Source organism: Mesoplodon densirostris, chromosome 7 (genome assembly GCF_025265405.1).
Source record: "Mesoplodon densirostris isolate mMesDen1 chromosome 7, mMesDen1 primary haplotype, whole genome shotgun sequence".
In the NCBI taxonomy this organism is placed as follows: Eukaryota; Metazoa; Chordata; class Mammalia; order Artiodactyla; family Ziphiidae; genus Mesoplodon; species Mesoplodon densirostris.
This window is the reverse complement of record NC_082667.1, coordinates 124,979,914-124,998,542: the sequence shown is the minus strand read 5'-3', so window position 1 is coordinate 124,998,542 and position 18,629 is coordinate 124,979,914. Positions and strand designations below refer to the sequence as shown.

The following is an 18,629-nucleotide window of genomic DNA, read 5'->3' as shown; positions in this document are numbered from 1 at the left end:
AGGGCGGTTTCAGAACCAAGGAAGACAGCAGGTCTCTAAAAACAGAAAATAGCTTGTACGTGACAAGCAGCCCTCTCATGTGGCAACATTTAACACAGTAAAGCAATTTAAAATGAGCTGTACACTCGGGAACAGGAATGACATGCAGGTTCCAAGTCAAACTACAGCCATACACTAAACAAGAATGCAGTGTGTGTGTGTACATGACATTAATTACAGATGTCCACACAGATGCAGGGCTGCGCGCCATCTCTCACACACGCACGCACACCGACGTTCTCAGGAGCATGCCTGCGTGCCAAGCACCGGCCCCTGCAGGCTCTGGGCTCTCACAGTCCTCCGGGCAGCACTGTCATGACCGCCCCCCAAACAAAGAGGAGGGCCCGCAGAGAGGCCCCGCGGGGAGAGGGTCGGCGCGGCCCCAGACGTGCGCTCTCGCCCGGGCTGCGGTCCTGCCGCGCGCAAAACCATGCATGCTGCCGCCAAGGAGTACCAGCTCGCCGCCAGCTGGGACACATAAACGAAGAGCGGGACCGCAAGGTGGTCTTAGAGCTAACGGGAGCCTGATGACAGGTTTTTTCATCCTGCTACCCGCACCCCCCCGCTCAACGCGCAGCTTCCTGAGGCATCTTCCTTGTCATCTGGGCCTGAAAAGCACGGTGCTTCCCCTGCGTCGCGCCCCCTCCTCATCAGGAAAGGCTGTGTGGGTGGACCCTGGGCCCTGGGGGGGGGCCGGTGCAGGGGCGGGGGGGGGCAGCCATGCCTCCGGAAACGCGGGGCCTTGCAATTAAGTCCCGGAAACTCGTCTGGATCAGAAAAGTGGTCATTCCACGGAAGGTCCAGAGAAAGGCACTAAAAAGGGGGACGGGGGGGTCACCTCAAAGCCCTCTCCTAATGGAAGCAGAAGCTTGGGGAGAGTTCACCCGGCCGGTTGCATCATGTTTCACCGCGTGCACCGGACCCTCCACCACGTAGCGGGCGGGGGTGAGGAAAAGAACATCTAGACCAGGAGCCGCCTCGGCGCCCGGTGCTGCTGTAACCGGCCCCCCAGCCCCAAGGAGACTCTACAGGAGGTAGGAGGAGGGGGCCAGCGCTGGCTCTTCAGAAGACCATAAAAATCAGGCCTGAAAACACAAGAGAAGGCAGTGCTATTGGTCTAATTCACAGCCAGTCGTCAGCTGAGGGCCCTGACGGTGCCCTGGGGTGATGGATGCAGCGGAAGGCTTCCCCCCTGTGACAGGTGACACTGACCCACCGCACAGGGAACGCAGCCTGGGAGCCTTTCGGCTCAGGGACCACTGGTTCTGGCTTTACATGCCCGGGAAAAGCAGATCTTGCCCTGGAAGAAACAGTTCGCACCTTTCCCGGCTCATTAAAGCTAATTTTGCAAATTCCGAATATCTGAACCTTCTAATGGGTTTTATCTGGCTTTGGTTATTGTGCTTTTTCTAAGAACTAGCTTGCTTCACTAACAGACCTCTTTCCAACGGAAGGCTTTTGCGGAGCCTTCCTCTCTGAAGGTGAACTTTCTGGCTCTCTCCTTAGACAACAGCCGTCTACACCGCAGCCTCCGCTGTCCGCAGGCAGGCAGAGGCCCACAGGGCGCGGAAGGAGCGCTGTCTCCTGGGGTGGGGGGGGGGAGGCCTTGGCCACACCTCATCGCGATGCCCTGTGCATACAGCAGTCACTCAATAAATACGGACTGGACCCAGGGGGTCGGGGTGGGGGACCCTAAGGTTTGGGGAATGAAGTGGCGAAGCTCAAGGGGGATGTTTCCCGTGCGCCCTACAGTGTGGACAGGTTTGTCATGGACTGGAAATGACCGGAAAAAACGAACCGTGCTCACAATTGCAAAAGCATGAAATGTTCAAGAACTCAAGGGCTAGAGCCCTTAATAAAGGCATGAACTCAGTATCCATCTTACAGCACCAAAAAGGGCACAGATCTGGAAGAGGAAAATTAAGAATAGGTTTTAAATTTAAAAACCTGAAGATCACACCTTAAAATGACTTTCCATGATTTGGGGGATTTTTTTTTTTTTTTTTTTCGGTACACGGGCCTCTCACTGTTGTGGCCTCTTCCGTTGCGGACCACAGGCTCCGGACGTGCAGGCTCAGCGGCCATGGCTCACAGGCCCAGCCACTCCGCGGCATGTGGGATCCTCCCGGACCGGGGCACGAACCCGTGTCCCCCTGCATCGGCAGGCAGACTCTCAACTACTGTGCCACCAGGGAAGCCCTTGGGGGATTTTTAAAGTGGCATCTTGTAATAGAAAAAGAAAGCAAGAAAACATAAACCTGAAGTAAACGTTCTTTGGTCAGAAATATAACAAATATTATTTAAAGTAAAATACAGTTTTAAATTGTTTTTAATTCTTTGTAGTTTGGATTCTACGTTCCTAACAATGCTTCCTTCTCTGCTAGTAGAAAAAAACCTGTAGAGCTGACTCACAACCACAAGTCAGCCTGCTCCCCGCTCAAGGCCAGCCCAGGCCAGGAGGTGTCTCTGCAACAGACACTGAGCTTGTCACTGATGCCCGAAAGAGACCCCAGCAGTGTGAGTTGAGAATGTCACTAATCTAAGGTGAAGGTGTCACTAAGGACCCTGTTCCCACACACGAGGTAGGGAGCAGGTGACCAGGACTCCATCCAACGTGCAAAAACGCCCTGAAATGCAGAGCAGCAACTGCAGATAGTTTTTAGGAGGTATTTCCACTCTGTGTTAACATAGGGGAAACTGGGAAGTGGGTGTAGCTCCACACTCCCACTCAGGCGGGAGTCATGACCCAAGCTGGGCACTGCACGTCTCTGGGCCTCTCACAGCAGAGGGTTTCCACTGCAGAGACCCTGCCACCCGGGTCACCCGGAATCACCTGGAGTCGTCTCTGGGTGTCATAGCTTGGGGTGCTGCTAGTGGCATTGAGAGGCCAGGGGTGCTGCTAAACATCCACAACACACAGGGCAGCGCCCCCATAACAAAGGATTAACCGGCCCAAAACGTCAACAGCGCCAAGCTTGAGAAACCTTGTCTCACAGTCTCTTTCAGCTCTAAAATTCTATAACCTACATGTCTGTTGAGTTGAGGGGTAAATACTACTTCTTTGGGTATAAAGCTAACAAAGAGAACTGAAGGACTTTCTGAGACCAAGTGTAAACCAGGGTGAACTCAGGTCTCCTGTAACCAGACAGGCAGTGAGAAATCAGCCCTGTAAGATGGTTCCCTCCTCCATAGAAGTCCAACACCAACATCCCTCGTAGGAAGAGGGAATGGTTTTAAGTATCTTATCTCGTGGGTCTGGAACGAGGCGGATTGAAGGACTCAGCTCTTCAGCTGACGCCCTGAACTGAGCATGAACGTAACCCAGGAGAGCTGGGAGGCCAGACTCCATGCCTAATGCATGGTCTGTTTTAGCACTTTTTGGAAACTACACGCCCCTTGGGTCTAAACAGAGGCAGTGACTTGCTGAGTTCCTGAGGGTTTTCCTTCATTCTCTCCCCTACTTTCTCTGGACATGCCCGCAGCTGAGGGCGCCCACCATCATGTGGCACCCTGGTCCCAGGACACGGGATTCCTGTGGATACTGAGGCCTGTATACTCACGGGACATTTTCTTGTCCTGAACTCATCCATTCTTCATAGCTATTTATCTAAAAAGATGCTTATTTTTAATGTAAACACACTGATTTGTATTGGCAGCTCCTCTAGTTAAAGATATGCTGGAATTTCCACTGAAACTTTTTATTATTCAAAGTTTGCTAGCGCAGGCCTGAAAATGTCCCCAAGCAAGAGAGGTCTAATCTTTTCTACAAATATCACTGAATCACTTTTTAAATCCAAGAATGTCAGATAATTTCTTCTTCTTTACTCTTGAAACTTAAAACTGGATTTTTGTTTTTCTAAGAAAAAATCAGGACACCAATATGTACTTTAGATGAAATGTCTTTCCTACAGAGAAAAAATAAATATAAAAACTTGCTATCTCATCAAAATAAGCCATCAGGGAAGCTTTAATATGAGAAAGTTCCTCTAAATTAGGTTTGTAACCTAAACAACCAGAGGACTATATATAAAATAGATAACTCATAAGGACCTGCTGTATAGCACAGGGAGCTCTACTCAATACTGTGCAATGGCCTATATGAGAAAAGAATCTAAAAAAGAACGAATATATGTATATGTATAACTGATTCACTTTGCTGTACAGCAAAAACTAACACAACATTGTTAATCCACTATATTCCAATAAAAATTTTTTTAAAAAAAGGACTAATGAAATTCTAAAACCCAAGGGGAATAAAACCAAGAATGGGGCTTCCCTGGTGGCACAGTGGTTGAGAGTCCGACTGCCGATGCAGGGGACACGGGTTCGTGCCCCGGTCCAGGAAGATCCCACATGCCACGGAGCACCTGGGCCCGTGAGCCATGGCCGCTGAGCCTGTGCGTCCGGAGCCTGTGCTCCACAACAGTGAGAGGCCCGCGTACCGCAAAAAAAAAAAACCCAAAAACCAAGAATGATACTGTTTACATCCGCATAGCATTTTATAATGTACAGGACCACCTTCACGTACAGTCTCACTTGATGCACCTAAGAGTCCTGTAAAGTGGATATTTATCTATAGATAAAGAGAAGAGGGCTTGGATATATTAGGAGACAATCACAGCCTCAAAACCTGAAAGTATCAGAGGCCAAAGTAGAAACCAGGTCCTCTGACTCGAAATTATTTAAAATAACAATTAAGAAGCATACAAATTAGGCCTTGGCTTCTCATCTGTCCAGGTTGTAATTTGTTTGAATAGAAATACGTGTCGGCCCCCATCTAAAATGGCTAGTGGACACCCTGCCCCTTTCCCAAACCACAACTAAGAACAGACACTCACCTCCCTGTGCTGGGCCAGTGCAAGGCCACGAAGGCATCAGAGGGGAAGAAGCTATAATCTTACCTGATTATAGCTAAGGCGTCTAAGTTCTGCAAATCTGAGGACACTGCTAGGATGAAACCTGGGGCCTTGGAAGGGGCCTCCTTGTAATGGAGCAGTCCAAAAGTCTACGCTTGATAAGGTTCATCTTCAATTTGCCTCTGATTAATTGAGGATTAAATGAATTGTAGTAAAGTAGTAACAGGAGTATTAGCAGCAGCATCAACAGTTAGTACTGACAGTAAATCTCTAAAACCCAGCACTGACAGCTTGTTATTATACCAGGCCCTCTGCTAAGCACTTATGTAATTATGTAATTAATTTTAATTTTACTATATCGATTAGGGTAATTTTTGTTATCACTCATATAGGTAACTTTGATAGGAACACTATATATAGTCACTGGTTTGCAAAACAATCCTACAAAGTTATACGTTTTTCTACTTTTTTTATAGGTAAGGAGACTGACTTGGACAAGTCCTACAGTGGAGCTGAGATTCAAACCTTGGTCTAGCTTACGTTCTTCCTGATGAACAGGAATTCAGAAAGGAAGAGATCGCTACCAGCTAGAGACCTAAAAAAGCCTTTACAGAGAAGTGTGTTGAGCTGGATACTGGGGAATGAGTGGAACTGAACAGAAAGAGGGTGATCTGCACTGGGGTAGATGGGCCATGATGATAAAACAGAAATGGCGACACACAAGGGTGATTCAGGAGACAGTGATGAAACACTTCTACAGAGCCCAAGACCATGCTCCAAATCGTGTGATTTCCCCGACAAAACTGAATTAAGTGAATACACTCTTAGGGTCAATTTTCTCTTTATGACATAGCCATTATCTTGTAAAAGAAAAGGAAAAGGCTACGTTTCTCTAGAACCCAACTCCTCTACGGAGAGAGCTGGTGTGGACGTCCAAGTGCCTCGTCTCCGCCACCCGAAGCCCAAACCCGGTGATTCTCCCGTGAAGGCAGCGCCCCTGCTGGAGCCCAGGACTGTACAACCCAGTCCTGCGGGGCAGGGCAGGAGAGCCAAGACAGGACCCCCAAACTGGAGCCTCTGAGAGCCAGTTAAAGAGTCTTCCTCCAGGTTTCGTGAGAAGTAGCTTCAAAACTGGGAGCTGAAAGGCGCTGCTCGCACAAGGACAGAAACACCAAAGTCCTAACACGTTTTACTTACTCTGCACATAGAAAACATACCTGCCGAGAATAGCACAGAAAACAAATTTGTTAGTGGAAGAGGGAACAAAACACGAAAACACACTCGTCCCAGAGAAAGTCACCAGCCTGAGGATGCCCAGGGGGAGCAGCCCTTTGTGCAGCAAACCACAGGTGGGGGGCAGGGGAGGCGGGTCAGCCACGGGGCCACCGGGAGGGTATTTGTTCTGGCTTCAGCAAGGGCCAGATCCCTCATCCAATGTCACGAGACGTCCTTTAGGCCTGTTCTCTCATCACCATTGCCTAGGGTAGAGACAGACAGACACGGACACCGAGGGAGATGGAAAGGCAGCTCCAGCAAGGGTTTCTCTGTTTTTCCTGGGGCTTCAGCCTGCACACCTCCTGGAGCTGTACTAACACGACAAAGCACTGCAGAATCACAGAATTAAGCATCTCTGAAGCCACATGCATACTTTGTTTTCCATTTAAATCAAAGTCTTCCCTCTGACCTACCCACAGAGTGAGCTAAACTGGAAATGTACGGAAATTACGACCAGATGCTTCACACGGACAGTCACCATCCATAACACAGCCTCACAGAAAAGCCAGGCTGGGACGGAGTTAAGGGAAAGAAGATATAACAGAATAATAAAATAACGCACTTGTATACCAGTCCCGAGCTCTGCATGCAGTCAGCATCTACTTCAGAAGACACACACTCCAGGGACCCTGGGCCCTCGAGGAGGCCTCTCAACCTAAGGTCATAAATGATCTTCTGGGGGTTGTAACCCCCAAAATAGTATATAAAATTCCCACATATGTACATGAAAGTACTATTTGGAAAAAAGGGCCATAACTTCCATCATCTACACGGTGTTCCTGACATAAACTGCTCCACAGATGAAGGTCTGAAACAGGACCTGGTGAATTAAAGACACAAACATTTGTTCTTACTGAACCCCTGCTCTAGAGATTCCCGGCTACCGTTCTCTACCGGCAGTGGTCTTAAAAGCAAGACCAAATACGGTCAGAGTGAAAACTCCATCTCTGACACTAGATATCAAACAACAGATTACCAACCCAACCAAATAGTGGTCTATTTTTTTCTTCCTGGTAAACAAACACAGGAACTCTTAAAACACTAGATCTAGTAAGTAAGGTTGTAGCAGATTAAAAAAACAAAACAAACACAAGACCTGAGGTTCTGAAAGATGTAATTTCCTAACCTCTTGGAGTAGAAGAAGGCTTCAAACTAAAGTTATCCGGCTCTCAAAACTTCCAAACGTTCAGAAGAGGAAGACACTTCTACGAACTGGGCTTTCTAAACCTTCAAGTGCACTTTTAAGTAACAAATAAAGTAATTCAACGAATCAGTTAAAACTTCTCTTGTATTCCCATAAAACCACTTCTTTGGATCTGAAACTCACACTGTGAGTTATCTAACAGGGGAAAGAAACGTGAATGTGTTGGTAGGGGAAGAGGAATGCTGCTTAAATTACTTACAAGCGACTTGGATTAAAACCAATATTATTTCCCCAAGGTCCCAAAATGAATCACGTGCAAAGCTGGGAAGTGGGTCCAGAATTCCTGACACCCACGTGTGCTCCCTCCTCCACCCAGAAAAGTATCTGAGAGGCAGCGGACGGCGGAGCCTGGGATGGGTGGTCCCTCTCACCTCACCCTGTAGGAATCTGACTCTGAAAATCTGGAGAGCTCTTCACCTGTCCTGTCAGCAGCAGAGTGGGGAGCTGCTGTCCCAGACACCTGTCTAGTGTGGGTCAGCAGTAATTCTCCAAATTTTACGTCGCTGTGTCTCAAATGATCAATGCTCATTACTCTTCAGATAAACCCACCCAAGGATGGGGATGACGGCTGTGCAGCTGGGTATATATATGTCTTTATAACAGGTCAGCCCCATCCTGACAGCAGCGATGCTTAGCAAGACTCATTCAAGCCCTTCCCCCAACCCTATCAGACCTTCGTGGGTGTATATGTGCTCTGAAAAAACAGAGCCAATATTTTAATTTCATTTTATACTTGAAAAATGTAAACAAAAGCATTACCTTCAGAATATAAACTTTTAAAGGAAGGTGTGTAACCCTTAAGTTATATAGAAGGGGGCCTACGTTAGGTAAAGCCGAGGCTCTTGTTTCCAGCTCCAGCCGTGGGTCAGCTTCTCCAAAAGGCCTCAGCACTCCAACTTTGGAGAGCCCACGCAAGCAAACTGTAGTTTTTACTGCACCTCTGGGCTCTTGAGAAGTGGGCGATCTTTAACGCAGCAAGTAAAATAGCTGTAGGCTGAACCCAGAAAATAATAGGATGGGCGGGGCATGACCCTGAGGGTCATGAGGGAGACTGTGCCAATGGGCCAGCAGGAAGGCAGAGCTGAGCCTGAGATTTCCAAACACTGCCAGGCCCTGAAAGCCATCCCAGATGACCATCCTCTCTCACACAAAGCGTCCCCAGATCTGCACAGACTGGTATCAACCAAACGTCATTTATGAGTAAAGAAAAACAATTCACTGCAAGTAAGAGTCATAAGAAACAACAAACATTAGATTTAGACTCCCAAGAACTTCAGATATTTTAAGTCTCACATGCAGAATGTACGTGAAATGTTTAAAAATAAAAACTAAGGGCTTCCCTGGTGGCGCAGTGGAGAACCCACCTGCCAATGCAGGGGACACGGGTTCGAGCCCTGGTCCAGGAAGATCCTTCATGCCGCAGAACAACTAAGCCCGTGCACCGCAACTACTGAGCCTGTGCTCTAGAGCCTGTGAGCCACAACTACTGAAGCCCGCAAGCCACAACTACTGAAGCCTGCACACCTAGAGCCTATGCTCCACTAGAGAAGCCACCGCAATGAGAAGCCTGTGCACCACATCGAAGAGTAGCCCCCGCTCACCACAACTAGAGAAAGCCTGTGTGAAGCAAAGAAGACCCAACGCAACCAAAAATAAATAAATAAAATAAATAAATTTATTTTTTAAATAAATAAATAAAATAAAAAGGGGTGAAAAATGAGCAGGCAAAAGAAACCAGATTATAAAAAAAAACAAGTAAACTTTTAGAAATGAATATAATGGGTTAAAAAAAAAAAACTTCATACATTGGTTAAATAACAGATTAGACATGGCTGGCAAAAGAAACAGTTGTAAAACAGAACTAAATAAATAACCCAGAACAGCACAAAGAAAGAAGAACATGAAGTTACAACAGAAAGGTTAACAGTCTTGGAAGATGGAAGACTGAATATATCTAATCAGAGTTCCAAAAGGAAAGAGTTACGAAAATAGAAGCTGGGCAGTATTTGAACTCACACTACCTGAGCATTCTCCAGAAAGATATAAAGTCACAGACACACAAAGTATAACAAATTAACAAGTAGAATAATTTAAAAGAAATGCACCCTAGACACACACAGTAACATTTCAGAATGCCAAAGAGAAGACGAGATCTTTAAAGTAGCTGGAGAAAGACAGGCCGATGATGTGACTGCAGGTTTCGCAACAGGAATGATGGAAACCAGAAAGCATCCATGCAATGGAGCCCAGGCTCCAAGGCAAAATAACTGTCAACCTAAAATTACATACCCAGTAAATCTATACTTCAAGAACAAGATGAAAATAAATATATTTTTGGATATAAACAAAAATGAATTCAACATCAAGAGACCTACCCTAAAGGGAGTGACTGTGAACTATTCTCGAAGCTTCCTAACTGACCTTCCCTCTCCCGCCATCTTGAATATAATATCAGTCCAACAGACCTAAAATCATTTGATCAGATCACTTCCTGCTTCAAACTGCCACATGAATTTCTAGAACCTACATAATAAGGTCCATGACCATCTACCTGGCTCCTCAACTTACCAGCTGTGACCTGGGCCAGGTAACTAACCTGCCTGAACCTCAGGTTCAGCACCTGCAAAATGAGCCCTATAGGGACTGACCGCTGACATGGGCTAAGACCCCCATAACGTAGTGCTCTCCGCAGTGCCTGGCACAGACTTTCAATAACTGGAAGCTATTAGTTATCATTATAATAACTCATTGGTCCCAAAATACAACATATGCATTCCCAACGCCACGCCTTTGCTCACGGTATTTCCTCCACTTCACTGGCCCCTAACACGTCCATTCCCCCAAAATCTGCACTAAGTCAACCAAATTATTGCCAGAAGTCCAGGTGCTTCTTGAAATTTTCCTCTACCAGGCCAGCCCAAAGTAAGTGCTCTCGCTTCTAAACACCTAAAACATTTACCCAAAGTGCTACTCTGTTCATTAACTTCCTAAACTGTGTGATGTTTCTGGTCTGGGAAAGCGCTTATCTTAGCTGTCCCTGTTCTGACTGTGGAAAGCTCTACTGCCATGAAAACGGAGATTTTTGCCTAATAATGATGGATTGGCTGATTGAGCTCCAGCGCCCTGGTAGAGACACTTTAGAGGAAAAACATGGCACCAAATTTTAAAAAAAAAGAAAAAAGGAAAGAAAAGGCAGTTGTCTTAGGATGTGCTGCATTCCTTGTAATCCTCCAGACAGCTGCACTTCATTCTAAAGACGTCAAATATTTTCCTTAGAGAAAGACATCCCACGAGGAAGTCCTGGTGAGCAGGAAGAAGTGATAAGGGAACTTCAGCTGTCGGCTTACTTCAGGAAACATCTTTCAGAGTCTGTTTCCCAAGGAAGCCAATTTGACCTGGTATTTGTATCACCCAAGACAAAGAAAACAGTCCCCCAGGAGCTGCCTGGCTGGCGCGAGCGAGGGGTCCAGTAAACACGGGCTGATGCCGAAAAGGCAGAGCAAAGCAGCTACTCAGATGATTCCATTTGTTTGTTCAAAACAAGGAAGAGGCAGGTATTCTCATCAACCCTCTTTCAGTTTTCCAGCTAAGCACTTGCTGAGGATGCCACACCTGGCTGCCCCACCCAAGAGCCAGTAACAGCAAATCTCTCAAATGGGTCACAAAGAATGCATGATCAAACCCAACTTCAAGGCTGCCCGTCCTTCTTGCACAGCAGCTGACATTAATTCAGGAGCTACAAAAAGCCACAATCACATGCTATCACTTTTAAAGTTTTCCCACTTTAAAAGAAAATCCTTACTAAGTGTCAAATTTAAAATTCCACTATTTTGTCTAGGAGGCCCCCCAAAATGCAACTGTTTTCATTATATTAAAAAAATCTTTATCAAAGAAAACTTGGGGGAAAAAACCCAAAAGAATCAGCCAGAAAAACAAGAGAAAAGTAGAAAACAATCAGCCATAAGACCTGGTGGTCCAGTGGTTAGGACTCCACGCTTCCACTGCAGGGGGCACAGGTTCGATCCCTGTTCGGGGAACTAAGATCCCACGTGCTGCACAGCACAGCCAAAATAAATAAATAATTTAAAAAAATTTTTTTAATCAGCCATAAGACCTGCTACTCAAAGACAGCCCCTATCAACATTTTGGTTCACTATCTTCCAGTTGTTTTTCCTCTAAGGATAAGATGTTTTGTGTAATTGGAAACCTATGGTATATGACTGTGTTACTTAAATGACTTCACAAGCATTTCCCCATGTTTTTCTTCTTCTTAACCTCATATAACTACATACAGCAGATGAAAGAAGATGTTTAAAGTAAACCAAGTCAAGAAATACCATTCTTGTTCTTCCACAAAAACTCCTGTTTTTACTGTAGTAAAAATCAAGAATTTCCGGGCTTCCTTGGTGACGCAGTGGTTGAGAGTCCACCTGCCGATGCAGGGAACACGGGTTCGTGCCCCGGTCTGGGAAGGTCCCACGTGCCGCGGAGCGGCTAGGCCCGTGAGCCATGGCCACTGAGCCTGCGCGTCCGGAGCCTGTGCTCCGCAACGGGAGAGGCCACAGTGAGAGGCCCGCGTACCGCAAAAAAAAAAAAAAATCAAGAATTTCCAAAAGTTTCTGGGGTCACTGGAGATAAGATACCTAAAAAAAATGCTTGGACGCATAGGAAGTGTTTAAGAAATGTTAACTGACTTTCAAGTGACAAAGACAATATTTACTATAGTTCCTGGAAAGATACAAAAGAAATTAAATTCCGCCTCTGTTCCCAATGAATTTTTAATAACACTGAGAAGATAAAATGCATTTACACGCAACAACTAAAGTGCAACATAATTCGGCATGCTATAATCCTGGCTCTTCAAGGACTTGGGATGTCTTATTCCTTTCTGCACCCCTAGCATGAAGGACATATTACAGATACTCAGTAAATGTCTGCTGTACTGAACAGAACTACAAACTACAAGCTATGCTTTAGAGACAGTGAAGATCACTGTGGGCTGAGGTTAAGTTGGGCAAAGCAGACAACGTGAACATGGCAGAACTTGATTTGAGCAATATTTTGCAGAAAGAAAGCTGAACCACAGAAGCCTTGGGATGCTGTGAAAATGAAAGATGCCATAAGATAAAAATGTTTGTACAGTCCTAATCTATTAACAAGTTAGATGTTTCTACACAAACAGCTTTGAAACCTCAGCTGTACATATTAACTACTCATGGGAAAAATAATATATATATATATAAAACACATAGTAGATATCACTTAAAAACAAAGAAAACACACCAACACAAAGTACTACAGCATTCCTAGACATCAGAAACAAGGGCTAATTCTCAGGAAACTTTGTGTGTGTCATGACATGTGGGAAAAGGCAGAAAATTAAGGCCTTAGATCTCCATATATAGAACTACAGTGGATACTGTCCTTACTAAACTAGGTGTAAAAGAACGTGCTTACCAAAACTTTCTTTCAGGAACCCTTTAGACTCCACTGAAGCTATCTGCATATACTGTGAGCATCCAGAGGGTAAACACAGGAGATGTGAAATCTGCTTCAGCCCTAACAGCATCACATTCACCACCTGATTATAAACTTGTCTTCAAGAGAATCCAGCTTCATGACTAGGGTATCACTCAGCAGACTCTATACATCCTAACTTCATCCACACACAAATTTTCCTTTGTTTTACTCCACTTGTGCTTGTGAAAAAATGCAAAGAATTTGTGGAGAAGGAATTTGCTAATATTACATCGCTAACAGCTGCTGGCTGGATTGTACTAAATCCACAGCCTCTTCAGTCACATTATATGGCCATCTCAAAAAGTGGGCTATTAATACAAATCTGGTTTCTTTCAAAAGAATTGATTTAAGCCTACCCCGCCAGGCTGCCTTAAGAGCAAGTTTCCCAGAGCTTGGGGTTGGGTGTGTGAACATTTTGTCTGTATGTAACGCTGCAATTGTGATTAAGAATCTCTAATAGCTGCCCACTCAGTCTCCCCAGCCTGAAGCACTCAGAACAAATGCCTTTAACAGGCCGTTCAGGAATGAACAGCTGATCTGAAGCAGTGCATGCTTCAGGGCAGGTGGTCCTTGTTTTTCTGAACACACAGGTGGTCCTTGTTTTTCTGATAACGCTTATATCAGTCAGATATAATTAATTCAAAAGACTGAAAACAACACGAAATAGGTCATTTTAAAATGTTTCAGAGGTCCAAACATATGCAAATGGAAAATTTACAATTTTTTTCAAAAATTTCCTGGAAATTATGATTTTCAGATTTTGCTAAACTTTCACACACAAATTGTCTTACCCCAAGAATACACAAACTGTAACTGTTTTAACTCTAAATGAAGCACTTCTCTAGGACATCAAAAGATTTGGAAACCCAACAATAATTACCACATAATCATTCAAAAATGACATGTGGTATATAACATTTGCAAAGAGGAATTGCACCTGTCACCAATTCAACAAAAGAATACTTTATCAACAAACCACGCAGCGTTGAACATTTAATAATCTGGTTAAAATGATCCATAACAGGAACTCCATGTCAAACGGAATAATACAAGTAACCAAAAAAATGGATTAACACAAATGGTTGATTTCCACATCTGAAACACATGGGATGTCACCCTGAGCAAGTTACTGAATCTCTCCGTACTTGTTTCTTAGTCCCCAAAATGGGCAAAACGATACTAACAACCTTTTAGAGTTATCAATATTAAATGAATACATATTACATTTTTATAACAGAGCCTGGCAAAGGGTAGCTAATAAAGAATGTTTGTATTATATCAGGAACCAGATTTTTTTTAAATGCAAACACGCATAAATAATAGCAATTGAAAAGTGTAATCATGAAGATAAAAGAGACACAGCTGTGATCCCCCATGACCGAATACAGTTTTCAAGATATTACTGTATATTTAGAGCATAAGCAAATAATAGAAAAGAGCTTCCTACTGAAAGTGATAGCTACATCCCTTCAAAGTGTACGAATACATCCTACCACCTCTATTCTTTGTCATTAGTGCTATTCTGCAAAATTATGATTATTCATCCTGTGTTCTACAGGTGAATCCCAGTCCTTAGCATTAAGAAAGGCACACAAGTAGCCCCGCTGGGATACCAAAATAAGAAGTTAATGGGGACTTTCCTGGCGGTCCGGTGGTTCAGACTCCCGCTCCCAATGCAGGGGGAAAGGGTTCCATCCTTAGTGGAAGAACTAAGATGTCGCACGCCACACGGTGTGGCCAAACAAAAAAAACAAAAAAACAAAATTAAATTTAAAAAAATTTTTTAAATAAGTTAAGGGGATGTGAAGGCCTTAGCATCCACTAGTTTTACTAACAAACCACCAATTTGAAACTCATTCCTAAACTAAACTGCCAAATGTTTCTGCAATAAAAACTGCAAACTCTCATGTGAACAGATCTTCTCAACAATAGCGAGTTGTTCCAGTCTGTGAATAGGACAGTGTCCGTGTGACCAACAAAGCCGGGAGGGGACATTCCTGACACCCCTGTCCCCTGGCTAGCCTTTGATCATTCATCTCTCCCAACCACACGTTTATGGAAACCACTTTCAAGCACAGCATAGGGACAACATCTACTCCCTGAACTTCGCCCTCATCACAGAGCCCTGCTCCCCGGCTTCTGCCCGGACCCTCACTGTTCACGCCACCCCGAGGACCACCCCCCAGTGAGCCTCCAACACAGGAGCCTTTGTTTTCCTAGTACGCCCACCCCACCCCCAAACAGTCACTTGGGGCTTCGCTGTGTATACTCGGGCAAACATCATAGGATGACGATGGCAACTAAGCAGACTACAGACCGACCCGAGAACGGGGGGGAACTGCTGATGCCCCAGGCGAGGCTGGCGCGGCGCTCGGGACCCCGGGTCTGAGTGTCCCTTGCTCCTGGGGGCAGACTTGAAGCTCAGTGCTCTCTCTGGACTCTGCTCTGAGGACTATGTGGGACCGCGGTCTCGAGCGCCTAGAGCGCGCCCACGGCCCCCAGCGTGTGGTCTCGCCGTCCGGCTGCCCAGGGCCTCCAAGCTGAGGGTTGGTGGGGGGGGCGGTTGGGGGGAGCTGGGGGGAGGAAGAACAGACCAACGCCTCGTCCGGGCGGCCCCCGGGCCACTCCAGGGCGGGCTGCAGGGCTGGGCGCCGGCGGGACAAAGGGGACCGGGAACGGGTCGGCTTTGTTCGAGTAGTGATGGAGCGCAGGGCCACGGGCCCCGGGCCGAACCCCGCACCCCGGGACGCCCTGCACCCAGACCCCCCAGAACGCCAGGATTCCCTACCTCTGGGACCCCCGACGCCCGCACCTCTTCCCCGGCCCGCATCCCCTACCCCGACCCGGGACCCGCACCTCTGGGCCCCCCGCACCTTCGGGGCCGCTACCCGCCCCTCCCGGACCCCGGGACCCCCTCATCCCTGACCCCGTACATGGACCGGACCCCCGCATCCCTGGGATTCCCCTTCCTGAACCCAGGACCCCCGCACCGCCCACCCCCGGGCCCCCGCGCCCGCCCCCCACTCCGCCCGGACCCCTCCGGCCGCGCCCGGTGGAGGCTCGCGGACTCACCCCGCAGGAGCAGCAGCAGGGCGAGCGCGGGCCGCCGCCTCAGCGCCATGTCGAGAGCAGCTGAGGGGCCGAGGGCCCGTTCCCGGCGCAGGCGCCCTGCCCGCGGCCCTGCGCCCGCCCCGGTCACCATAGCGACCACGGCGGCGCGCCGTCGCCATGGTGCACGGGAAGCCCGAGACGAGTCTGGTTGCTATGGAGGCAGGGATGCTCTGGACCGGGATCCCGGGGTCTCTTTCAAAGAATTTGGTGGAAGGAGGTGAAGGAGTGCGTTCAAGAGTGGGCGGGATTAATTTCCACATCTATAAAATGAATCCGTCACTACAGATCCGGGAAGGAACGCTCCATTAAAATTTGAGAAATGAAGTGCTTTTTATTTTACAAGTAAGAATGGAGCCCAGTTACCGTGGAAGCATTATTGCCTGCGCCTCTTTTGGGGCCCAGATTCTAAATGTGATGAGAGGGAAAAGGGCTGAAATCTGTATAAAACATAAGCAAGACGTGCATTATACAGTACATAAAAGTGATGTATTTCTAAAATAAACATAATCCTTCATTTCTGTGTTAGATCAAAAGCACGATGGTATACCAAATAGTTTGTTATGCAGAAAAGCAAGATAATTCTTTGCTCTGATTTCTGAATATTGGGAAATGTTAAGGTTAGGGAGGAAAAATGGAACAGAATCTTTTGAGGACCAGCACACAAGATGAAGAGAAGGATTAAACATACTGGAAATTGGATTCAAGGATGCAGGAGATCTTGATACATTTAATACTGTGGGAAATTCTTTTATTAGTTATTTGTTTGTTTGTTTGTTTGTTTGTTTAGCTGCGTGGGGTCTTAGTAACAGCACACAGGATCTTTGTTGCGGCGTATGGGATTTTTAGTTGCAGCATGTGGCATCTAGTTCCCTGACCAGGGATAGAACCCGGGCCCCCTGCATTGGGAGAGCTGAGTCTTAACCACTGGACCACCAGGGAAGTCCCACTGTGGGAAATTCTTGAAATAGCTTGTTTTACATCCAACGTAGAAAGTACATCCCTAATGCTCCAGGAAGCAACAGAGTCAAAACAGAATTCTCAGTATAGTTATTAGTAAAATATGACAGAGTTTCTTTCCAATGACTAATATTTTTTAATGTTTAATTTAGGGACTTCATTTTTCATACAGTCACCCTAGGTTTTCGGGGGGTTTTTTTGCAGTACGCGGGCCTCTCAGTGTTGTGGCCTCTCCCGTTGCGGAGCACAGGCTCCAGACGCGCAGGCTCAGCGGCCATGGCTCATGGGCCCAGCCGCTCCACGGCATGTGGGATCTTCCCGGACCGGGGCACGAACCCGTGTTCCCTGCATCGGCAGGCGGACTCTCAACCACTGCACCACCAGGGAAGCCTAACCCTAGGTTCTTTGGGGTTTTTTTTTAGTATTTTAGTATTTTTAGTTTTTACAAAGTAGAATTTTGTAAGTGTGTATATATGTATGTATATACAGGGACTTCCCTGGTGGCACAGTGCTTAAGAATCCGCCTGCCAGTGCAGGGGACACGGGTTCAAGCCGTGGCCCGGGAAGATCCCACATGCCACGGAGCAACTAAGCCTGTGCGCCACAACTACTGAGCCCGCGCTCTAGAGCCCGTGCTCTGCAACAAGAGAAGCCACTGCAATGAGAAGCCCGCGCACTGCAATGAAGAGTAGCCCCCGCTGGACACAACTAGAGAAAGCCCGCGCACAGAAATGAAGACCCAATGCAGCCAAAAATTAATTAATTAATTAATTAATTTAAAAAATAAGTATGTATACACATATAATTTACTATACTAAATTATGAATGCCAAGAAACATGAAATAGATTGAAGTTGACAAGGATATGCTTCAACTGCCATCACTATATAATCTTCCTTATAAGTCTTTGTAACTGCTCACACTTTTGTAAGTGTGAATTAATTACATTCCTCCAAATCTCATAGAGAATAAAAATATTGAAATAACTCCATCACCTATTGTGTTTCTATTGTCTTTCCTTTACTAAACCTTCTTTCTGCTCTAGTTTACCATGTTCCCAAGTCACAAGTAAACATTATTTCATGGTGATGGCCTGTCCCATCACGAAACACAACAGAGAAATTAAACACAGTAGAATTCTACTTAGGCTCGTTGACTTTGTTTCCTTCTGCCCTCTCTTTGCTCTGCCATTCCCTTTAGCTCCTGGTTATGTGCTCAGGCATGTTTGCCATTGTGGAGACCTGGGAAATATGAGGTGGTGTCTGATTGTGGAAAGAGCAGTTTTCAGAATCAGTGCCTCTTCTGCTGAATTTCCTGTGTTTGCATTGTGAAATTGTTCTGTCTGTTAAATGGTCTTTTCTGCTAGGGAATCTTTTGAAACTCAGAACAAGATCACAGAGAAAGGCTCCATGAATATTCTATATGGAGCCGAGGTTCCTATGAGAGTGAATGCAGGTGCTTCGTTGTAAAACATTGATTTTCCTCCACAGATGGAGTGCACATGTCATGACCAGTGGCTGAGACAGGATCCTGGAATGGAGCCTAACTAGTGACATGGTAGGAGGCACTTGACTGTCAAGTGATGTGCTCCTCCTTATGATTTCACTGTTCTCTGGAGAGCTCTGGCCCTGTGCAGAAAGGCAGCAGAGCCCTGGACGCATTCAGTGA

The 18,629-nt window shown here is 46.3% G+C and overlaps 1 protein-coding gene across 1 annotated transcript in view; it reads right to left on the bottom strand.

The window, feature by feature from the left end:
* The window catches only part of JAM3 (junctional adhesion molecule 3), a 65,989-nt gene extending 49,932 nt beyond the window's left edge, over positions 1 to 16,057 (bottom strand). Inside the window, exon 1 of the mRNA XM_060104512.1 lies at positions 15,967 to 16,057. Within this exon, the coding sequence (XP_059960495.1) occupies positions 15,967 to 16,015 (49 nt within the window). The 5' untranslated portion in view covers positions 16,016 to 16,057. The remainder of the gene's footprint in view (positions 1 to 15,966) is intronic.
* Between the last annotated feature and the right edge of the window lie 2,572 nt (positions 16,058 to 18,629).